Genomic DNA, 25,104 nt, shown 5'->3' on the forward strand with positions numbered 1-25,104 from the left:
TTCATGTTTACATATATGCATGAATCTGTTTCTAGCCTCTTTGTTCTGTTGGATCAGCCTATTAATCCATCCTTACGCAGGAACACCGTGTTAATTAATTCAGCTTTATGATACGTTAGCGTCTTCGCACTAGCCCGTTGTATAAAGATGGACAAGTCACTTTACCTTCTTTTTTTTTAATCTTTGAAATGGAAAATCTATACCTACACATAGTGTTGTTATGGATATTAAAGGAAACAAGAATTTCATGTAAAGCACCACATACGTGTAGGTAGGCACTCAACAGACTAGTGATGTTATGGTCGTGTTGATGAAACACAAAGAGAAATACTGTGATGAAACTCTTTGGGAACCTCAATTTGATTTACGAAAAGGAGCCTAAGGCTCTTGCTACTCTAGAGACTGTGACCCTCACCTTTTGGTATCTAGAAACCAGGTAGCCCAAGAATATGTGAAGGGCAATGGAATAAAAGTGACAAAGGTGGTATCAGCGCAGAATGCAGTATCGAACCCTGAGCAAACAATCGTTAAAATATGAAGATAAGATTTGGGGCTGGCTGATGGCTGATGACCTTCACAGTGTTTCCTGGTGTAGACACGGCCGCACACCGTCGGTCCGCCCTGCCTACAAACACCGAGCTGCCCGCCCACTCACGGCCACTGTCAAGCCTCCGGGCCACCCACTGGGGCACACGGCCTCGGAGAAGATTCCAGACAGGCTCGCAGAAGCTCTGAGAAGGATGGTGCAGAGCCAGGAGCGCGCTGGAAAGGAGGAGCAGCCTACACCTCCTCCGGGGCTTCTGCGGCGCTTCTGGGAAATATAGTCCTTTGCAGTGTGTCGAGCCTCGGGCTTCGGGAAGGGGGACTACAATTCCCTTCAGTCTTGGGGAGTCTTTGTGCAGCACGCCTGCGCAGTCCGGCGGCCAATGCCGCTATAAAGGCTTGTTTTGCTCCGGGGCTGATGCTCGGGAGCGTGGTCGAGTGGCCGGTGCGGTCGTCCTGGAGCCGGGCACGGGTAGGTATCAGCTCCCGCTCACCCCCTCCGTCTCCCTGGCTTGTCACGGGGGTCACCCCTGTGTGTTCCCTCCGGGGGTGGCGGGCTGCGATCGGGGGTGAGAGCGGTCCCGGGGACACGGAGACCTGGTAGGCGCAGTCTGGCCTCCTGGTCTGCTGCCGGCCCCTCCTCGGGATGCAGCCCCCCCACCCCAGCGCTCGCGGTGAGGTCCTGGCGTTTGGAGGCAGGTGGGGTGGGATGAGTGGTCGGAGCGCTGGCTACATTCCGGGCTGCGGCCACCAGGGGGTGCTGCGCTCGCGCCCCGTGGGTGTGGGTCGCCGTGGCCTCCTCGGGCCCGAACCGGCCGTGGGAACGCCCCAGGGTCAGGGCATCCCAGGCGGAGCTGGTCGCGGAGAAGCCCCCACGCTCATGCTCGCCGGGAGGGCGGCCTGGGGCACCCTGCTCAGGCCGCACGCCGGCGACTCTGAGCTGCCAGCGACCTTAGAAGTCCTCCTCTGTTTGTTTTTGTTTTCTGCAAATGGATAAATGGAGGTTCGTGACCTAAGTGCGCACAGCAAACCCCGGGCAGAGCCCCCGGAATGGGATCCGAATCTCCTGGCTGTCATCAGTCGCTTTCCACTCCCACCACACAAGGCTGCATGTTGCTTTGCGTTCATTGCACGGGTGTGTGTGTGGGGTCATCTGGCTCCATGGGGAGGCGGGAGGCAGCGGGGCACCGGGATGGTTGGCCAAGTTTCAGAAGGCTTTGAAGGGCGAGATGGAGGGGTTTTAATGGGGTCCGTGGCCGGAGTGAAAGGAGCGGAAGGTTGGAGGCACAACAAGTGGAGTACTGGAGGGTGGTAAATAGCTTCAGGTCTTCTTGTGCAGCTTCAGGGCCTGAATGAGATTCCTAAGGTCGGATACCTAAGGAATGTTGTAATGAAGGCAATTTGGACACACCAGTCTGGCTGGTTACAGTTCCTGTCGTCCTGTGAACCCCCCCCCCCCCCCCCATGCAGTTTCCTCTGCATCATTGTGCGGGGTGAATGTCTACACGTTTACCACTGGAAGAGAGCCTTGGTTAAAAAAAAAAAAAAAAAAAAGCAGCTGACCGGATGGCCTCCACTCTATTGATTCTGAGTCTGGTCACTTCCTTGGGGTTCTCCCACTTTAGTTATTCTGCTAGTGCCATTGTATAGCTGTGACTCCAACATTAAAATTAAAAAAAAAAATCCTTTTTTCCTTTCTTGAAAGCTGAAGCAAATTACCATTGAAAAACAACTTTTTAACAACTGTGAGGGAGAAGAGAGGAAAACAGAGAAATGCAGGTAGAATAAAAAATAGTTGAGCCTACTGATCCTTTCTTGGTTGCTTTCTTCAGATTTGAGCCTGTTTCTTTCTACAGCCTATAGGGATTCCTAGCTCTTTGGTGGCCTCCATGTGGGGTGCCCTGGCTTATAACCCTGATACACAGAAGATGGAATCCTCCTTATGTTCAAGGCCAAGAGATAGTAACTTTGTACCTCCTGAAGGCCTGCCTTCTCTCACCACTATGCCTCTTCTCCCAGGACACTAAGGAAACCAGAGTGTTAGAGTTAATAGGACGCTGCTCCCCACCCCCTTTGTACATACAGAACTTGAATAAAGTGATTGAAAACATATTTTGGGTATCAGGAGCCCTTAGACAATTGAGATGTGCTTTATGTTCCTCTTGACATGGCATTTGGTATTGTGAATTAGTTTGGCTGTGTCCCTTTCAAACTCACTTCTCTCCTGCCTTTTTTCAAAGGAGGTCTAATCTTGTCAGCCTCCACATAATCAGCTACATTAGGGAACCTTTTGATAGGAAGGCTGAACTTCTGTGGTCCTTAAAACAAGAGGGATTACTCTGATCCGCAGCTGCATCCGACATCAGGGACCCTGGCAGATGCCAGGTCTGTTTATAGTTTAGGCTTAATGAGGTCTCAGTGACGTGATTGCTGTGCTCTCGATGGTGAGCTGGTGTTCTTTATGTTGCAGTTTGTCCTTGGACAAGGTGACTCTTTTTTTTTTTTTTTAAAGATAAGTAACCTAGCAGTATCAACTCAGGGTACATGAACCAGACTTCTGAGAGGCCAGAAGTCAAGCTTTCTGTGTGCTAGAAGTGTGTCTGTATGGGGGAGAGTTACTCCTTTTTTGTTTAGTAAGTATTTTCCTTTTCTCTGATATCTTGAAAAATGAATTGTAGCTGTCAGAATTTTATCCGCAGAGTAGTACTTTTAAGACGTGGTGATAGGTAGGAATTTATGGCATCCGAAAGGCAGCACAGACATCTACACTTCTTTAATTTTTAGTGAGGCTGGTACGAAAGGTGTTTTCTCAGCTTGTGTCTGGGAAACTTTGAACAGTCTCTGAGTCGGAAAAACGTTTACCAGAGTCATTACAGGATATTGATTAAAGTTAGGCAGGCAAGCAGGGGTTTAGAACAGAGTTTCAGGGAAATACTAGGTTAAAATTTTGTAGGACAGGATGGGGAATCTGTTTTTGTTATTGTTTCTTAATAACAGGTTTTTTGAGTTATAATTTATATACTATGAAATACACCCCTTTAAAATATACAGCCCAGTGTTTCAGTAGTACATTCACAGAGTTGTGCAACCATCACCACTGTCTAATTTTAGACCACTTTCAGTACCCCAAGGGGAATTTGTTTGTAAAGTTAAGGTGCAATATTGTTTTGTATTTTATCTGTGTAAATTCATGGAGCTTTAAAATAACATCAACAAATCTGTTACCCGATTATAAAAATGCTGAGTTATTGTTGGTAGAATAAGTGCTTTGCAAGTTTTCATTTAGTAACATTTAGCAGAAGGAATGATATCCATTTTAAAATTGTGAAGTTTGGAATGCTTGGAACAGGCTTAAAGCCTTTTTTTTTTTTAAGAGACTTACCTAAGTGCTCTCTATACATTGGGTTTGAGCTTAGTTCGAAGGGGTCAGTATCTCTTTACTAATGTGTTTATTTTTTTCTAATTCTTTTCCCTCTTTAGAGGTGGGAAGTAGTCATTCTTGATTCTCCTACACTGAAGTTTCTTTCTTTAAAAAATGAAATGGCACTTGAAAAAGTTCTGAAGAATTATTTTTTGTAGATACAATAAGAAAACTTTTGTCCTTTTTTTTTTCTATTTTTTTTTTAAGTTTATTTATTTATTTAATCTCTACACTCAGTATGGGGCTGGAATTTGCATGCTCTTCTGACTGAGCCAGCCAGACATCCCTCTTTTTTCCTATTTTAAAGTACTTTTGCATAGGAACATGCAAAACATAGGAAATACCTTTCTCTGATGAAATTTTTTAAAGTTCCTAAAAGTATTTTGAAAGTTCTGGTATAATTAACATACAGTGTAATTCCTTGATAATTTTTAATTTCAGAAATTCTCAAGTGAAACCAAAAGTCTGTGAGCCCTGGCACCTCCACTCAGAGAAGATGAAGGATATCGACATAGGAAAAGAGTATATCATCCCTAGTCCTGGTTATAGAAATGTGAGGGAGAGAACCAGTACTTCTGGGCAGCATAGAGACCGCGAGGACTCCAAATATAAGAGAACTCGACCGGTCAGTATTTCCTTTCCTGAATCCCTTTTCTTACCTACTTGCTATACTACACCACACCTTTTTTTTTTTTTTCTTCTCATTTAATGCATCATTAAAAAGAAGTTTCATTTTTGTTGTTGGCTCTAGGTCACTGGTAAGAATTTATGGTTGCATGTGAAGGAGGAGAGGTTGGCTTCGGCCTCCCACCTATTTCTTCCTCTGAGTTCTCTCTCTGGCTTATACTGCCCTTTGGTGCCTTCTGAAAAGGCTTTGCTTAAGAGAAGTCAGCTTATGGGGATGGGGGTGGAGGTGCTGGGGAGGGACCAGAGGGAATATGAACCGTTAAACTTCATGAGTGTACTTAAAATTGTTTTTTTCCTTCTACCTCTGTTGTCTGTGTTTAAAATGTGAATCTTTGGAGGGACTCAGTCAGATTTCAGAGTATTAGAACAATTCTAGATTGTTGTAGTATAATTCTTAAGTTTTCTAAGGAAATCCGTGAATGTGAAGGAGCCTTTAGATAAGAATCTAGTTTTCTCCAAGGGAAATAATGAAATACACATTTTAAACTGGAAGAGATATCTTTCTTTTGAAAAAAAAATTATACCTTTTCTTCAATTGCAAAAGTAACTAATAAGGAAGATGGGGGTGATTGGATTTGGGAAGGTGAAGTTTGCATTCATGTATTTGTTATGTGAAAACTTGAGAATCATGTGACTTTGCAGCTGACACTGGAGTTTCATTAGCCTGACATTATCTGTCCCTCTTTGATATATGAAAGCTGTTGCTTTATTAATCAACATTTTCTCACTAATAGGTGTTTTCTGTCCACAGTGTATATTATACAGTGCTTTCCTATTCAAGCTTAACTTTGGAGAAACATAGTCAACACAATCACTGTCAAATCCTTAAGATGCCAGTTTTGTAACTGATTTGTGTCATTTATCGGGGCCTTATATTAAACATCTTTGAATATCTTCTGAGTGCTAGGCACTGTTAGTATAGCTCTTAACTCTGGAAAAAGTCACAAAAGTAGCATTAGAAATGGGTTTCGAAGAATGATTGGGTGGAGATGCTTTCAAGCTACTATGTCATCTGTGCTTAGTGGTTTATGAATAAAATAGTACTAGTAGTAGAGCCAAACTCATGGGATCACTGAGGATTAAATTAGATACATACATACAAATACAAATACATACAAAATGCTTAGAATGATGCCTGCCACATAGCCTGTGCTCAGTAAATGTTAGATCTTAGAATAGTTTTCTAGAGCTTAGGGTGTGAAGGAGAAAATTCTGCATGCCATGCTAAGGAATGTTTTACTATGGCCATTTGGGAGCTCTTGGAAGTTATTGGGGAGGGTTTTTTCCCCCTTTTTATTTTGAGATAACTGTAGATCCACATGCATTTGCAAAAAAATAATACAAACAAAAAAAATAATACAAACAGATTCCATATATACTTGTTTTTTTAAAAAAGATTTTATTTATTTATTTGAGAGAGAGAGAGCATGAGCAGGGAGGAGGGGTAGAGCGAGAAGGAGAAGCAGACTCCTCGCTGAGCAGGGAACCCAAATTGGGACTCAATCTCAGGGCCCTGGGATCATGACCTGAGCCGAAGGCAGATGTTTAACCAGCTGAGCCACCCAGGTGCCCCAGTATTCCATATACATTTTTTCCAGCTCCCCCCAATGGTAACTTCTTGCATCACTGTAGTACAGTATCTCAACATTGATACAATCCATCTATCTTATTAAGACTTAACTGGTTTTATAGTTTTGTGGGCACTGGTTTGTGTATGTGTATTCAATGCAGTTTTTTCACATGTGTAGATTTGTGTGACCACCACTGTAGTCAGAACACACGACAGTAGCATCACAGAGATCTCTCATGCTACCCTCACCTTCCTCAGAGCCACAGCCACCTACTTGCCCCTCTCTCCTAGCCTTAGGCAACCTCTAATCTGTTCTCCACCTCAGTAATTTTGTCATTTAAGAATGCTATATAAATAGAATCACATAGTATATAACTTTTGAGATTGGCTTTTTTCACTGTGCATAATTCCCTTGAGATCCATCTACTTTGTTGTACATATCCGTACTTTTTGTGAGTAGCATTCTATGTTATAGATAGTTCTTTCCTTTTAACTGGGAGTACTATTCCATGTTATAGAGGAACCATAGTCTGTTTAACCATTCATTTGTTGAAGGACATTTTGGGTTATTTCTAGTGTGTAGTTGTTACAAATAAAGCTGCCTTGAACATTTGTGTATAGGATTTTGTGTGAATAAGCTTTCATTTGTCTGGATAAATGCCCAGGAATGCAGTTGCTGGGTCATATGGTAAGTGCATGTTTAGTTGTATAAGGAACTTCAATACTCTTTTCCAGAGTGGCTATACACTTGTACATTCCCACCAAAAATATATGAATGATCCAGTTTCTTGTCATTCTTGCCAGTATTTGGTGTTATTATTATTATATTTTAGGCATTCTGATGGGTATGTCTGATATCTCATTGTAGTGTTTCATTGTAGTTTTCATTTGTGTTACCTGATGGCTAATGATACTAAGCTGAGAAGGGATTTTTAAGACTTGATTTTTATCTTAGGAAGATTAGTTTTGAGACAGTGTGATAAAAAACCATATGGGAGGGAGAGACAAAAATATAAGGAGTGGTCAGGAGGCTCCTATGCCAAATTACATGAGAGAGGCCAGGGGTCCGTGTCCAAGCATAATAGTGAGGATGGATGAGAGACTTAGGGACATCTCTGGAAGGAGAAGGAAGTACTGGGGGTGGAGCATGGGATTGGTGATAAGAATTTAAAACTGTGAATCCCCAAACTAACGTATGGGAAAAGAAGATTCAGGAGGTGAGAATGAGTTTGCTTTGAACAAGTTGAATTTGAGTGTGTCCAGATAAAGTGATCAGTAGATAGAACACAGGCAAGGAGTAGGGGGAAAAATTTGAAGTCATTAATGCATCATGTAGATGAAGCCTTGAGAGTGAGCAAGCTTGCTCAAGGATGTCTTCTAGACCAGAGAGAGGTGGAACCTGGGAAGCTATGTGTGGTCTGGTGAAATTTCTGGGGCCAGGGTCTCTGTCTAGTTGGTTAGAGTAAAATTGACATTAGAATGTGGTAGTGACAGCCCAGCTTTTCCTCTGCAGGTGGAGAAGAGCTGGAAATAGAGACACTGTTGTGCCTTTTGTCCCCTGAATTAAGTCAGCTCCCAGACAGCAAGTTTCCTTCATGTGATTAAGTCTTATCTTGAAGAAACAGGAAGGCTAATACCACTTTGATAAAATTTCGGAAGTCCACATGAATTTCGTTTTCGTTATCCTTTCGTGTTTCCCAGACTTTTAAATTTGAGTTCTGTTTTCATGATTTTTATCTTATCCTTGTACCCTCTGAACTTTTTTTTTAGTGAAAGTATTTCTTTTAATCTACCAGGTTTCTATTTTTTGTTCATCCTTGACCTAAGCAATAAAATCATAGGTTTATGCAGGCTGGTTTTTATATACATTAAAATAAATAGGGGATCCCTGGGTGGCGCAGCGGTTTAGCGCCTGCCTTTGGCTCAGGGCGCGATCCTGGAGACCCAGGATCGAATCCCACGTCGGGCTCCCGGTGCATGGAGCCTGCTTCTCCGTCTGCCTATGTCTCTGCCTCTCTCTCTCTCTCTCTCTCTCTGTGACTATCGTAAATAAATAATATATATATATATAAATATATAATATATAATATATAATATATAATATATATATAAATATATAATATTATATAATATATAATATATAAATATATAATATATATAAATATATATATATATATATATAACTATCAGGTGTTTTTAAAAGTTCACATTCCCCCTAGGATCTTATTACCTGTTGAAACCCCAAATTTCTTAGACACGTTTATCTTGAACTTATATCATATGTTAGCAGTTTGCTGAGAGAACTAGCAAGGTGATAAAAAGTTTCTGGCTCAGAGATGGTATAAAAATGGATAATTTAAGTAGTTGGGAAGCAGGATGGCTATATAAACATATATTTTTAAAAAATGAAAGGAGCTAATTGGTTAGAGATTACAATTTCATGTCACTTGATTTTTTTTTTATTTTAAATTTATTTATTTATGATAGTCACAGAGAGAGAGAGAGAGAGGCAGAGACACAGGCAGAGGGAGAAGCAGGCTCCATGCACCGGGAGCCCGATGTAGGATTTGATCCTGGGTCTCCAGGATCACGCCCTGGGTCAAAGGCAGGCGCCAAACCGCTGCGCCACCCAGGGATCCCATCATGTCACTTGATTGTTAACTATCATTTCTGTATTAGCTGTTAAGGAGGAAATCTGGGATAGGGCCTCTCAGATGCGAGGTATCCATCAGAAATAAAAAACAGCACCTCCGAGTAACAAAAGATAAGGATACATCTGTGGCTCTTAGTTGGCAAACAAGGTTTTATTTACCACCATTAGCCTTTCATGGGTTTAGTTGACATGCAAACATGAAACTGTGTCAAACCATAAATCAGAAGCAAAGCACCAAGGAACAAATTCTGATTTTGAACTGGCCAGCGATTTTTTTTTTCTCAAGCTGTAAACAAATTCATAGTACACAGTTTGCCCATTTCTTAATATTGTGGCCGAAACTTTTGGAATACCCTTTGGAAAAAATGCTCTCATCAGTCACATCTTCAAATATTTGTATCCCATCAACATAGAGATAATTCAGGTAAAAATCATTCATCTTTACACTTACCTTTGTTTAGGACTATTGAGTTAATGCTTGTGGCCACACATGATTTAATGTTTAGCAGACATCCTTGAATCCTGAAGTGCATGTGGCAGTGTCTTCTGCTGCTGTAAATTTTTTGAGCCTAAGTCCTAACCTTGGCTGGCATTAGGCCGGCATTATTTGAACCCACATGAAGATTTATGTCTAGACTGCTCCTATACACTGACTGTGTCTGAAGCATGATTCTCCTGGCATGGCTCCTTTTCTTACAATTGCTTTCAGTATGCACATGTAGATCACGCCACTCCACAAGCCCTGGTTGGTTTGTTTTAAGATGAGATGTTTATTCATCTTTTTATTCAGCAGTCTCCAAGCTGCACACACAGCTCTGAACAAAGTGGTCTGGTACAGATGAAAATAAACTGGTGTGGGTCCTGCCTGCCCTGCTGTAGAACCTGAAACTCATAGGCACATATGCAGATTATTGTAATTTAGGTGCTGTGGAAATTAATAAGAAGGAAAGAGTGCTTCGGTTTTTGAGGTCAGGGAATACTTCAGGAGGAGGTGGCATTCACCGGTACTTGAGGTATAGGTAATGTGGTGGAGAAGTAAAGAACTGGCAGAAGAAATTGCTGCAGATACAGAGGACTAGGCCCTGTTGGCTTTATGCATGAAGTGTAGAGTCACAGATGTAGAGGGATGGGTCAGTGAGTTTCAGATGATGTGTGTTCTTGAATCACGGGCCAAAGAGTTTGGATTTTAGTTGCTTAAAATTAGAATTTGAGCAAGACAAAGCTATTTGGCACTTCTATAAGCTTTTTTTTATTGTAGGTAGTCATTTTTGCTTGCTGCTCTCAAGCCAAAGCCAAGGGTGACTTGTTCTTCACAAAACATGTCTAATCTAGGAAAAGAGGAAGAACGGAAAATAAGCAGAAGTTAACTCAAGTTCATATGCCATTATGACTGCTCACTCTTTTTTTCCTTTTCTCAAGTGGAAATTTGTGGTGGAATTTTCTATCAAGTTAGAATGTTTTGCCTGTAGAAAAGCTAACAAAGCAAGTATTCATGAAGTCCAGTGATCTTCACTTGTGTTTCTCCTAGTTCCGTGTGAGACTGGCCCTCTAACCTTGGTTGGAGTTTTCATAATTAGTGATTTGAAGTATTTTGGTGAGCTGAAGTTATATCCTAGGGGTCAAGGATGTGAGTCTAATCTCTTACTGAGAAATATGATTCTAAGACATATTATTATTTTTTTTTTAAGAGAGAATCCTTTTTTTTTTTTTTTAAATTTTTTATTTATTTATGATAGTCACAGAGAGAGAGAGAGAGAGGGGCAGAGACACAGGCGGAGGGAGAAGCAGGCTCCATGCACCGGGAGCCTGATGTGGGATTCGATCCTGGGTCTCCAGGATCGCGCCCTGGGCCAAAGGCAGGCGCCAAACCGCTGCGCCACCCAGGGATCCCTCTAAGACATATTATTAAGAAAGAATTATGGCCTCACTGTAGAAACTGTGCAAAGTTGTAGAAGGTGATAGCAGAAAACATAGATTACCCTTAACCCCTCTACCTAGAACAACTACTGTTATGAGAGATTTGACTCTGAAAGCTTTTCTGTATGGACTAAGGGTATGTGAATTTGTCTATGTCCTTGTATTTTCAGAGTCAAGAATATTACCTGTGAGTCCACTTGCTGTTAGGAAGGAGAGCAGGATGAAGGAGATTAGTATTTGCAGTCTCTGCATTATTTTTCTCTTGATTGGTACTTAGTGACTCAGCAGATTTTTTTGGACAGTCAGTGATACGATGAGTAAGAACACCTGCTTTTTTTTTTTTTTTCCTCTTTTCCCTGTAGGCATTTATAAAGCTGTATAAAGCTCAGTACAAGTGTGATACGGTTATCTGGCTTGGTGCCACATGTTGGTTTCCAATAGCAGCCCAGAGTCCTCTGGTGGAGGTGACAACAGCACTGTTACTGGTGCAGAGCCTGAGTGGCTTTCTTGCATGGTGAAATGAATCTACAGTGCCATGGGTCTCCTGAGGTTGGCCTGCTGCCATGATCATGAGCTCTTTTATGCTGTCTGCAGTAGGGCTGCTGCTTCTTTCCTAGGAAATGCTGTTTAAGGGAAATAAATATAGCCTGTTGGCTTGAGTTAAGGAAGCTTTCTGTCAAAGTGGAAGAAAAGTATTGGAACAGCTTCCTGTATTTTAAGCAGCTTTAAATACCGAAGTCTTTATTGTGTTAAGATATATAATTTGGACATTACAAATGATTAATGAAAACTTTTTCAATGAAATCTTGGTTTTGCTTTTAGGTCACCTTCTGCTGATGCTCTCTTTAATGTCTCAACATTATTTCCCTTTCTCTTAATCAAAAATAAAAAGGTCAATACCAGGAACAGGAAACAAGGCCTCTAGAAGTCTTTGCATTGGTCAAACCTCTCAATATCAAAATTACAGATTAATGTGAAGTTAATTTGGTGCACCAACATTCACTAATTAGCAGAATTAAGCTTGTCTATCCCTTCTTTATCCTCTTTTTTAGGGAGTTAGCCTATTTAGGTAATTAGATCTTATATATGTTTTAATTATTTAAGATTATTTTGTGAATTAGCTGTTCAGGGAATCAACTTAATTCTGTTATTAGATATCAGGTGAAAACTTCTGCTTACCAAAGCAGATACAGTGTTGAGCAGAAAAGTAGCCAAGCTGCCCAAATCTTTATTTTTGTGTTTGTTTCTCATCATGGTTGGCGGTTACAGCCTCGCTCTGCAGTACTGGGGTCACGTGACAGAACTGCTAATGTCTCACACTAAGGATCTGATGTGGCTGTATGTGTGGTACTAAGCACTAAGGGAAGTCTTATGTACAGATTTTACTTTGGATTCTTTTTCTTTTTCTTTGAAAGCTAAAGCCTGACAGTCTTGATGAGATTTTGTCAAATGCAAAAGAGCAAAATTCTATCTAAATCTAAATCTAAATCCGAGTCTAGGTTGCATGTTAAAATCACTTGAAAAATATTAAAACAATACAGCGCCCTATCCCAAACCAATTAAACCAATCTCTGGAGTAGGTCTCGTGTTGTTTTATTTATTTATTTATTTATTTTTATTTTTTAAAGATTTAAAAAAAATTTTTTTTTATGTATTTATTCATGAGAGACACACACACAGAGAGAGAGAGAGAGAGAGAGAGAGAGAGAGAGAGAGAGACAGGCAAAGGGAGAAGCAGGCTCCATGCAGGGAGCCCGATGCAGGACTCAATCCCGGGTCTCCAGGATCAGGCCCTGGGCTGAAGGGGGCATTAAACCGCTGAGCCACCCAGGCTGCCCTCATGTTTTAAAGCTGCCCTGGTGATCCTAATATATAGCCATTGCAGAGAACCTCTGTTGTAGATCTCATGGAATAAAGTTTCTTCTATCCCCTCAACCAATGGGGTTCCAAGTGTTTCCTATGAGTCCTTTTTTCTCTTCTGATGGATTTTTCAGTTTAATCCTTTAAGACTTTATCATTGTAATAGCAACGTTAATCTCACACCCCAGTGTAATAGGAACTTTGAATAAGTTCCTTGGAATTTAGCTTATGAAACAACTGAAAGCCCTCAAATTCCTGCTGATTATTGGATAATGCTAGGTTATGAACTGTAGAAAAATACCTGTTTACCATGGTGTTGGTGTTAAGTTCTATCCATTGGTCTTATGGATTAATCCATGAATGTTGCCTTCTAGAATTTTGCTGTCCCTTTGGATTGAAGTGGCCACTATCTGGAAATTCTTTTTTTTTTTTTTTTAAGATTTTATTTATTTATTCATGAGAGAGAGAAAAAGAGAGAGAGAGAGAGAGAGAGGCAGAGACATAGGCAGAGGGAGAAGCAGGCTCCATGAAGGGAGCCCGATGTAGGACTTGATCCCAGGACCCCAGGATCAGGCCCTGGGCTGAAGGCGGCGCTAAACTGCTGAGCCACTGGGGCTGCCCCTATACGGAAATTCTTAAAGGAAGAGCTTGAGATAGTCAAGATCATGTCCCTAACCCACTGGAGTAAGGATGGGATGGGAACTGGGAGAGGAAATGTCCTTTGGGGGATCCCTGGGTGGCTCAGCGGTTTAGCGCCTGCCTTTGGCCCAGGGCGCGATCCTGGAGTCCCAGGATCGAGTCCCACGTCGGGCTCCTGGCATGGAGCCTGCTTCTCCCTCTGCCTGTGTCTCTGCCTCTCTCTCTATGTCTATCATAAATGAATAAATAAATCTTAAAAAAAAAAAAAAGGAAATGTCCTTTGTAGTTTTCTTTACCTTGTTAGAGGTAGAGAGGATGTGAACACCTGAAGTTAGCTAGTCTTGGGAGGGTATCAACTTTTTAAATTTCTTTGCTAATTTAAAAGAAAATGTTAATTTCTTTTTAATTTAATTTTCAGTATTTTTAGTCTCTTGAGATCTATGTGTGCTCATACAAGAGTGCCCTTAATAAGTCTGTCTCTCTAGATGTTTGTCATAAAGGTGGCTACAGGGCCAAGACATCTATAGAAAAGCTTTTACCTGAGGGACACCTGAATGGCTCAGTGGTTGAGTGTCTGCTTCGGTTCAGGTCGTGATCCTGGGGTCCTAGGATTGAGTCCCACATTGGGCTTCCCTGTGGGGAGTCTGCTTCTCCCTCTGCCTATGTCTCTGCCTCTCTGTGTGTGTCTCTCATGAATAAACAAATAAAATCTTAAAAAAAAAAAAGAAAAAACTTTTACTTGGGCCAGAAGCTGCCCATTCTGTGGTTGTGTTAAGATCTTGTGAATTAAGGAGAGGAGAGGGAGAATGTGCTGTAAGATCTGAAGCCAGTCTATTCTGACTGTGCCCCAAATACCTCTTTCTTTCTTTTTTTTTTTTTTTTTTTTTTTTGTGGAGTGTGCCAGACAGGAGTGTTGCAGCCTTTAATCCTCTCAGAAGCTGAGAGGCGCCTCTGCACTGCCAGTTGATTCCTGCCATCCCTGCATTCAGGGACAACTTGGATGAATCCTCAGCCCCCTGGCTTAGGAAGGCTGTCCTGCTGTTGTCCTGCTGTCAGGAAGGGATTGTTCAGTCTGGGGAATGATTTCTGGCCCCTGGTATCTTGTCCCAGCGGCCTCCATTCAGGGAAAAGCCCATGGTTGCCCTGTCAGCAGGCATTCCGCTCTGGCAGCCTATTAAAATGGGATGGGACAAACCAGTTAAACGGTGGTCAAGCTGTGCGATAGGTGCGCCAATTGTCCCAGCCATGGGGATGGTGTTAGAGTGCAAAGAGGTGAGGAAGTCTTATGCAAGTATCTCTGTTTGCTAATGGATCAAATTTCCCTTGTTTACTTCACCAGATGGACATGAATATGACTGTGTGTTTCCCTGACCTTTATTTGAACCGAGCAGAACCTGGATTTCAGGGACCCCTTTTAGCTCCCCAGTACCCCGCATTGTGCCCCCTCACCATCGCCTTAGTAGGACAAAAAATGCTCAGCATCTCCTAGCTACAAAAGCCTCAGGAGGATATAAATGGCAGTAGTATTTCCTTGTTTAGTGTTTTCTCAGCTCCTGGATCAAGCAGTATTTTTCCCTTTGGAACGAATCAACTGCTGCAGATGCCTCTCTCTGGCCGAGTCATCTGGCTGTGGAAAGTCTTTTCAGTCTGCAGTGCACATTTAGAGAAATAGGTGCCCTTATCCCATCTCAGGAGAAACTTGAAAAAATTACTTCTAAAAAGGATTTAAAAAATACCTTAAAAATACTGTTAAATTCCTGTTAAAATACTTTAACATCAAAAATAAATAGGCCTCATAAAAGACATCCCCCTAGATCATCATATATCAAATACTATATGAGCTGGTTAGCTAATTAGGGCTATCCTACCCTAGCTCTCCTGACATTTTGGGGCCAGGTAGTTAGTTCTCTGTTGTGGGAGGTTGTTCTGTGCATTGTAGGATGTTCAGCAGCATCCCTGGCCTCTGCCCACTGGATGCATAGTTGTGACAAACAAAAATGTCTCCAAACATAGCCAAATGCCCCTGGGGCAAGCAAAAGCACCCTTCCTTGAGAACTAAGGGACTACATACACTGTGAAATACTGTAGCCATGTGTCACTGAACATTTGAAATATATGAGGTCCAAGTTGAGATTTGCTAGAATATAAAATATACCCTGGGTTTCAAAGACTTGGACAGAAAAGTGTAAAACATCTCATTAATAATTTTAATTACTACACTTTCACATTATGTAATTAATGAACTATTTATTACATATATTAAAATGTACATAATTTTGCATTATTACAATTTTGTTGATTGCATATTTAAAATAAAACATTTTTTATCAGATTAAATAAAATATTTTATTAAAATTAATTTCACCTTTTAAAAAATGTGGCTACTAGAAAAACTTATATTAACATTTGTTGCTTGCGTTGTATTTGTATTGGACAGCAATGAGCCTGATGTACTTGATCTAATGTACTTTAGCCATTAATTTTGTTTTAGGTATTTAGTTCCTATAGAACCATTGGATTTAAATTATTTTTTTCTTTGGTAAATTTTCCTTCATACATTACTATTATAAAGACAAAGAGCTTGTAGAGTGCTACATATTACCAGTTTATTCTTCTGATACCTGCTGGTGGCATATTAAAAATTAGATCATGTTCAGATGATGTATGTTTGTCTTAACACTTCCCTCCTTGTATTGGAGGTATGTAGAATTGTATCTTAAAATTTAGAATTTTTAGTTGGTGACATTGAATTTAGAGGCTGAGAGATAGAAGCTTTTGAACCAATTTAGTAGATTATTCTGTATTTTGACATTTTATAAATACAAGAAAGTAACCTGCTGGAGGGTAGTGATATAGAGGTATGGGGTCTCTTTGTTCATTCTTGCATCCCCAGCACCTAGAGCAATGCCTGGCACACAGGAGGCCTTTCAATAAATGCTTGTTGAATGAATAGGTTAAAAAAAATCATATATTTTTCAATAAAAGTGGGCTGTTCAAATATATGTTACCTTGTCACTTCTTTAGCTTTATTTCCCTTCCCCTTAATGTAAATTTCATTCTGCAGAAGTTTTCCTTTTTATATTTAAAACCATCCATTTTGCCTTTGATAAGTTTCTGGCTTTGGGCGAAAATGGAGACTACCTCCCTCCCATAGCTCAGCTTAAATAAGCTATTTAATTCTTTTTCTTCTATTTATTTCATCTTTTTAATGTAACTTTTTGGAATTAATCCCAAATGGATTAATACATGGCATATCCTTTAGATGTTGGTGTTCCCAGTTTCCAACATGGGGGGTGGGGGCATCCCCTATACACAACATCAAGTAATTCTTGGACACCAGCAGGATGTCTGAGAGTTCAACTCAATTCTGACACTATCCAGAGACAGCATCAGATTCTACAGAATAAGGGTTCAGTCCTACAAAACAGGTGCCCACCTCACAACTTCAGACTCCAGCCACAAGCCCCAGGTTGTTTGTTACCTGTACTTCTGACAGGCTGGCTCCAGATGGGAGGTTCCGACAATCTCCTCCTTAAAGTCCTTTTAATTTGCTACAGCAGCTCACAGAATTCAGGGAGACTTTTACATTTATCATTTTATGGATAAAAGATCTGAATGAACAGCCAGATGAAGAGAAACACAGGGTGAGATATGGGGAAAGGGCATGGACCTCCAGGTGTGTCAGTCTCTTCAAATTTCCATGTGCTCACCATCCTTGGAAACTCTCCAAATCCCGTGTTTTTTGAGTTTTTATGGAGATTTCATTACATAGTCATTATTGACTAAGTTACTGGCCATAGGCTAATTCAACCTGTAGCCCCAGGGTGGGGGCAAGACTGAATGTTCCAACCCTTTAATCACATGGTTGGTCCTCCCAGCAGCCAGCCCCCAACTTTGGGTGCCAAAAGTCACTTTGATTAAGACAGTAAAAGGCGCTTTTATCACTCTCAGCACTGAGAAAATTCTAAGAGGTTTTGGAGCCATGATCCAATAGCTGTGGATGAAGATCAAATACATAGGAGAAATATATTTTGGTTATCTAAGTCACCAGATATATACTTCTTATAAATCACAGTATCACAGTGTGAAACCTGGATCTCAGTTTATTCATCTTTAATCTGTTATTTGTCCCACAATATTCACTGAATCATTTTTCTCTATTATATTATTTACACTTTCACATAGTAAGCCCTTATAGTTTGAGTATATTAAGTCTTTTCTCTTGCTTCATTTCCGTTTTTAATCCATTCAACCTTAGAATGTTGGCAACTTACTTTAATATGGTAGGATTAGTTTTCCTTTACCTTTAAACAGATAAACTTTTTTTTTTTTTTCCTGCCTTGCATGGCCACATAAACTTTTGTGGGAAGCCTAGAGAGAAGTTAGGCCTCCAGTAGAATAGTTAGGAGGATGAGACATCTGTGCAGTTACTGGCAGGGTGATATAAAAATAATTTTATGTTTCTTTTTTTTTAAATTTTATGTTTCAATATAAGTATAATGTATCTATCTTTTAACACCTGTTTATCTTTGGTTTAAAAACAAGAAGTACTCTTTTGCAATTAAGTAAAATTGTTTATGTACATTCTACTGTTCTAATCATGTACTTGTGACTTTGACTTTGGAAACTACCATTTGCTTATCATGAGGTTAGTTGAAAAGAGTCAGAGTTAGAGTCATAGTTTATTTTAATCTGATACTCATCCTGGGGAAAACAGGAGAGCTGTCTATAAAGGTACATTTAAGGTCATCTTGTAGAGTGGTGGTTTATTGGCTTTTTTTTCTTTGAAAGGAATGTGGCATTGTGATATCTATAAAGTACTTGACATAATGCTTGGCATATAGTAAGTGCTGTGTTGGCTTGTTATAAATTAATTTGCCCAAATAATCTGTCATCTTCGAGTAAGCAGTTTGCCTTTACAGATACATGTTAGTCATGAGATCTGGCTACAAACAAGAAAGATTACCCTAGCTGCCTCTATTTCTTGCTAAAGCCCCAGGGTAGGTTAGATAGAGGTAGCTTCAGGTCAACAAAATAAACCTGAAAGTACTAAAGCTAATAGTCTGTTGGGGGAAGGTCATCAAGAGGATGCAACTACCAATTGACCCATGAGCTGGACGCTTAAAATTGGAAGCTCCTCACCCCAACCTTTGCCCTTGGAATGTGGCTTCCACTTGCCTTCCCCTTTCCCAGAAGCTGCCTCAGGGATGTAGGCTTGAGATAGTAATGTGTTGTTGAGACCAACCATCTATATTGTATACAGGACTGGACCTGGTTATGGCTTCTATAGAAACTTTTAAGATTCTGGCAGGTGGGTATAGAGACCTACTCATCTTGTGGCCACTCAAGAAAAGTCTTGTATGTAAGTTCCCTGGTTTGTTAAACCTGCCACCTACCAATCTAGAGTGGTCTGCCTCTTTCTTTGGTGTCTCCTTGGGGGTGCTGGTTTGGTTTGGGGCTGATACAGTTGGCAAGCCAGCCAGGAGACCAAAGAAATGACAATGGGAAAAGAGGCATCCTCCTTGGGATAGAACCCTGGTTGGCTATCAACCTTGATATGGGGGTGAAGACCCATATCTTAGATGCTTGTGGACCCCCACATGAGTCCTGGGACACCCTGAAAATGCCAGTAGGTTTGATGCATGTTTGAGAAACCACACATAGCACACTGTGGCAAAGGAGGGAAGAGAATGGCTGTCACAGTGAGCTGGCTTCTCCTGCAGTAAACCAGCCCCCATACATTCAGGGCAAGAAGACACCAAAGAAAGAAGCAGACCACTCCAGATTGGTAGGTGGTTTAATATACAAGGGAACTTACATACGAGACTGTTCTTGAGTGGCTACAAGATGAGTAGGGTTAGAGACCATAGTGTGCCATTTTGCAAAGCTAGGAGGGTACGGGCTGCCATGCATTGAAGTCTAAGCTCTTGTGACAAAGCCTGATTAGGACTCTATGAGGGGGATTTCTAGAAAGTGAAGAGAATAGAATGAAAGGGATGATATTGTGGTGTTTGATAGTGAAACAGACAAAATGCCCAGTGCTGTCTAACCCTTAATACAGAAGAAAGATCTAAATAGCAATTACTCAAAAAACTCCTAGGAGAAAACTTACAGTCTTTCTGTGCCACCCCCCCCCCTTGAGGTTGTAAATCTTATCATGTCTTTGAAATGTAAACACCCCAGGAGATAACCAAAATGAATACTGCCCACAGAGACTGAATTTATAAATGCAGAAAAAGGGACTTTTCAAAATACAAACTGCTGTAGAAGCTCCCTTGCCCCAAAAAGCTTTAGCCATGTGAGTGATATCTGATTCATGGCTAGACTTTTGGAATGAAAGCTATCGGATCTCTGTTTGTGTCTGTCTGCATATTATGTATGTCTCTGGATATATATTATGTATGTGATTTTTTTTATCTCCCGAGGGCGTTGCCAAAATTATTATGTAAAGGGAGTTTTATTTAATTGGTTTAAGGAAAAATAACTTTTAACATCAATAATGTACTCATGTAAAACTGAAACAATTTTATTTCATTTGCTAAAAGGACAAAGTTTTCTAGGACTATTGGTCTGACGTTCTTGATGAGACTGTGAATGGTTTTTCTTTACTTTTCAAGTAATCTGCCTAGAAAACAAAGATTCTATGTTTTTTTTGGAAATAATTTCCTGTGCCTCATGTTATCTTTATCAGGTCTTTGATTATTTTAGAAAACTGAGTCTTCTCTATTAAAAGAGCTAGTTTTTTTGTTTTGTTTTGTTTTGTTTTGTGTTTTCTTTTTTACAATTCTGTAACTTTCTGTATTAGACTTTGAAGTCTATAACTGTCACTTTGGCAGAACGGATAACTAAGTATTGTTTCACAGTGGCTTGTAATCTAATTGAGTGTTTTAAACCTTTTGGTATTTTTGACAAACTTCCCATAAATAAAATTCTAATGAAGTTTTGTTGTTGTTGAATGAACTTACTTTGGGATTTTTCAGAGGATCCCTGCGACATCGCAAAAGATGTATTCTCTGTCCTTGTGAAAGGAAGACATTGAACTAATTGGGCTTATTTGGTATATTAAATTTCATGGGAAGCATTGTCAAATAAGTGATGCTAAACTTTCTTTAAATTGTTCCAGAAATTGTACATTTCTAAAAATCTGATATAAATTCAGTCATAATTCTCATTATTGTTTTCAAAAGGGTGTCACAGAAATAACCAAATTTTCATGTCAATCATGTTATAATGAACTCTCATCAGATCCTTAACCATGGCCATTTCTAAGTCTTTTGTCATTTACAGACATTTATTGTTTTATTTTGATGTTTTTGCCAAAGTGTTCCTGCAAAAGTACTTCATCTTCAAAGAGATTCACGGAAAAGACTGACAAGTACAGGTTTCTGATAACCATGATCAGTTTGCCTTCATGTGGGAGGAGCAGTAATGGACCTTTCATGTGCTTCCTCAAGGCTACACACATAGCTCCACAATATGTCATGAGATAGTAGTCCAAGACCTGACCCTATTCACCTTCTCCACATCAGTAAAATGGGCCCATTAAATTGATGATATAATGTTAACATGTGAAGACTTGCCTCTGCTGCAGGACACTCTGCAGATTTTGCTGGAACATCTGTGAGGGAGAGGATAGGAGTGTACCTATAGAAAATTTAAGGCCCAGGCACTGGCTGTGAAATTTTTGGGAGTCAAGATGGGCATCTTCCTAGAAACTGTATTCTTTTTTTATAAAGAGTTTATTTATTTATTCATGAGAGACAGAGAGGGGCAGAGACATAGGCAGAGGGAGGAGAAGCAGGCTCCAATGCAAGGAGCCCTATGTGGGACTCATTCCCGAAATTTCAGGATCATGCCCTGAGCCAAAGGCAGATGCTCAACAACTGAGCCACTCAGGCGTCCCGCAGAAACTGTATTGATAAGGTATAAGTCTGTTCATCCTCTAAGAATGTGAAAGAGCTATAAACTTTTGTAGAGGTTTGAGAATTTCAGAGGACTTTTATTCCTCACCTGACACAGTGCCTCCACCCCTTACCCCTTTACCACCGCTACCTGGTAAAGAAAGGGCATGTGTGGGACTGGGGATCAGAGTAGCTAGCCTCCTTTGAGATGACAAAAACCTAATGAAGTAGATTAAAGCTGTGGGCATCTCCCAAAGAGGACTGCCATTTGAGTTAGATATGTCTGTGACTCTGGAAGATGTGAGTCAGGTGTTGTGGCAAAGACAACAGCAGAGAGTATCCATAGAATTTGGTCCCAGCTGTATAAAGAAACAGAAACCTGATATAACCCCTTACACCAATAGTTTCTAGCAGTGTATAGAACACTCCTCCAGGTAGAGCATCTCAGACAGAAGCCAATGTGACAGCCAATGGGCTGAACTCAGAGTGATTTGGCTGGTGGTCATTCATTGAGTCCTACTGTTAACCCTTTACATCAACAGTTGGGCTATTCTAAAGGAATTAGCCCTGTGGTTTGGACAATAGGAAGCTGAGAAGTAGATGATTATAAGTGGGTCTTTGTGTGGTCAGGATGTGCGAGGGTACATTTGGGTTCACCTGCAAGAGCCTGAGACAGTCCTCAATGTCTTCCAGCTTATAAGGTACTGACACCCTCTTACAGTAAGAAACTGATACCCTAACTCTGGTATGAGCCCTTTAGTAGATATAGCAGACTAGGTGCATAGAAGGAAGAGCCACCATTGTGCCCAGGTGGGATGCTGTATTGCTCAGGATGCCAGATTGCTCTTAAAATACAGTGATTTGGTTAATGTAAGAACAGCATGTTCTCTGTGTTCCAAACAATACCCAAGGCAACTGCCAAAGGAATCTGGGGCAATCCACTGTAGTTCTCAACTTGTGAGAGATTGGCAAATTGATTCTATTGGGCTTCTGTCAGAGTGAGGGTTCTAAATATGCCTTGGGTTGTGTGAACACTGCATCTGATCTCACCCAAGCTTTCCCCTGTTGCCACACAAACTGGCTGCCACCATTAGGGAATTAAAGAAGGGGATTAGAGAAGCTGAGTACCATGTACAGATACTGTCAATCAACTAGACAGTGATCAGAGGTCACATGGCAAAGGTCATGGTGTTTCAGCCTGAACAAAAGAATATGACATTGAATGGACATATTCATGTTCCATCGCCCCTATTGCCTGCACGTACTAGGTTGGTAGAAAGGAAAAATGGAATCTTAAAGCAGCAGATATAATTACTAATAGATAAAACCACTTTGGTCAAGTGGACTCAAGTACTTCCCCAGGCTTTAATACATTTGTATGGTCAACCATTAGGCCCTCTTGTCCCATATGCCAGACTGGGGACCCCTGCTCAGGCATCCAACACTGTACAGGTATGGATGACATGGTAAAGAGCCATTGTCCCACTTTCACCATGGATTAACATGCTGTGCTACTGAGAACACCAAGCCCCATCATCCCTGGAATTTGCAATGAGATGTCTCACCTGGATTGGCGAGTTAGTTCATATCCTTGGATGATGGGGAACTATTCAGTTTCCACTGGGATCCTGTTGTTGAAACTCACTATGCTAGAGTAGAACCTGTGCCATTGAAAGAAGGAAAGAGGTGGGCATCCTGGTCTGGTATATCCCACCCCCAGTCCATTCCCTCATGCCTAACAGTGCTGCCTCCCTGGCCAGGTATATAGTCTGTATAACAAGGTCAAGTTACTAAGGCTGCCAGCCTCCCTCTCCTCAAGGCTCGGTGGGTAGGTTCTCTTTTCCCCTGACACAATCATTTGACCACCTTCTTTGTTCCCTCTATTGGCCTGGAGGACATTAAGGAAATGATAGCCAACAATGCCCATCCTTATTGAACACTGAATGTCTCTAATGAGAAAAGCTGTCCTCCAAAATAGAATGGCCTTGGACATTATTACTGCCTTGCATTGAGGCACCTGTACCATTATCCAGACAGAATGCTACATGTGCATACCCGATGAGTCTCTAATGTATCATTTTTATTAGATCAGATGAAGGTACATGTAAATGCCCTGAGTGATCCAACCCCCAGCCCAGGGGACTTAATAAATCAGTGGCTTGGAACATGGGGCTTTTGGTGGAAAAGTTAGCACTGATTTTGGTCATTATCTTAATTTGGGTTTTCTCTTTTATGTGCCTGTGTAATTGCTGTGGCATCTGCCTTCACTGCAGCCAGTTAGCTGTCAAAGGGGCTACCACCATGCAAATGAAAGTCCTTGCTGACTACTACTTAGGGCACATTGTGGAAGAAGGGACATGTGAGATTGTAGGAGCTGGAGGTAAAGGCTAGAGTGTTGGGGAAGGTCATCAGGAGGATATGACTGCCAGCTGACCTGTGAGCTCGACCTAGGCAATCACAGGTTCCTTACCCACTCCCCTGTCCTTGGAATGTAGCTTCTACTTGTCTTACCCACTCCAAAAAGCTATTCTTAGGACATTGCTGTGAGATGGTAGTGTGTTGCTGAGACTATTGGGTGGTATACGTGACTAGACCCAGTGAAGGCCCTTGCATAAACTCTTATGTTTAGTGGGCAGGTACAGAGATCTACTTGTCTTGTGGCTGCCTAAGATAAGCCTCATGTAAATTCCCCTCCTGCTTGAACTTGCCACCTACCAGTCTGAAGTGGTCTGCCTCTTTCTTCAGGCTCCCCTTGCCTTGCATGTACAGGGACCAATTTGCAACGCAGCAGTTCTTTTGCAATAATTCTGGATTACGTGTTCTGTAATAAGGTTAATCAGGCAAATGGGATAGATGTCTAATTGCTAGGAGCTATACTCTCTAATCCTGTAATCCTCCATTATTTAGGAATTTATCCTAAATAATTCAGAAAGAGAAAAATAAATTATAATTATTTATCATACTGTTAATGATAAGCAAAAACAGTGGGGAATCTAAACAGAAATAGGATGGTTAAGAAGTTTCCTCAGTGGTATATCATGAAGCATTAAATGATAATGTAGATTGTGAGTCAACATAAAGATATTTTAATTGACATATATATATGTAGAGAGAGAGAGAAAGTGTACACATGAGTGAGCTCATGGAGGGAGGGGCAGAGGAAGAGAGAGAAAGAGAGAGAGTCTCTACGCAGGCTCTACGCTCAACTCCGAGCCACACACAGGGCGGATACAAGCAAGATAAGACAGCCTATATCTCAGGAACTCCTACTAGAGGCAACCACAGGTACAGGAAAGACATAGGAGGGAGGAAATAAACTTTCTGATCCTAGAAGAGTCAGGAGATTATGACTGAATTCCTCTAAGTCAGAATCTGGCTCAGGTGAAAGGATCAACAGCACCGCTGGGCCTTGGTTGAACTAGGGTAACTGGTTTCCCACCATCCCTGCAGGAGGGCCACTCCATGGAGACTGCAGCTCCTCAGGAGAAACAGGGTGGGGCCAGAAAGAGGGTCACTCCCTCACCTATCACACACATTGGTGGGGCACCTGAGCTAAACCATTTGTAGACAAGCTGCTTCTGGGTCTGGGTTTGTATCCAGTAGAACACCTCCATTGCTGGGATCTATGAAGAGTCAGCACTTGACACAAGGGTTTGCAGAAAGAAAGAAAAGAATAACAACTGCAAAAATAAATAAAAGGGGATCCCTGGGTGGCGCAGCGGTTTGGCGCCTGCCTTTGGCCCAGGGCGCGATCCTGGAGATCCGGGATCGAATCCCACGTCGGGCTTCCGGTGCATGGAGCCTGCTTCTCCCTCTGCCTGTGTCTCTGCCTCTCTCTCTCTCTCTCTCTCTCTCTGTGACTATCATAAATAAAATAAATAAATAAATAAATAAATAAATAAATAAATAAATA

The 25,104-nt window shown here is 41.2% G+C and overlaps 1 protein-coding gene across 3 annotated transcripts in view; it reads left to right on the top strand.

Annotated features, from left to right (window-relative positions):
- The first annotated feature begins 711 nt into the window (after positions 1–711).
- Positions 712–25,104, top strand: part of ABCC5 (ATP binding cassette subfamily C member 5) — a 91,303-nt gene continuing 66,910 nt past the window's right edge. The window contains exons 1-2 of one of the 3 annotated variants that reach the window (XM_041731495.1): positions 712–1,015; positions 4,406–4,589. In XM_041731495.1, coding sequence (XP_041587429.1) covers positions 4,461–4,589 — 129 coding nt within the window. In that variant the 5' untranslated portion in view covers positions 712–1,015; positions 4,406–4,460. Of the gene's footprint in view, positions 1,016–3,061; positions 3,177–4,405; positions 4,590–25,104 lie in introns of those variants that run through there. The other 2 variants (XM_041731499.1, XM_041731496.1) reach the window with 2 other exon arrangements.

This window comes from Vulpes lagopus, chromosome 17 (assembly GCF_018345385.1).
Source record: "Vulpes lagopus strain Blue_001 chromosome 17, ASM1834538v1, whole genome shotgun sequence".
NCBI classification, from domain to species: Eukaryota; Metazoa; Chordata; class Mammalia; order Carnivora; family Canidae; genus Vulpes; species Vulpes lagopus.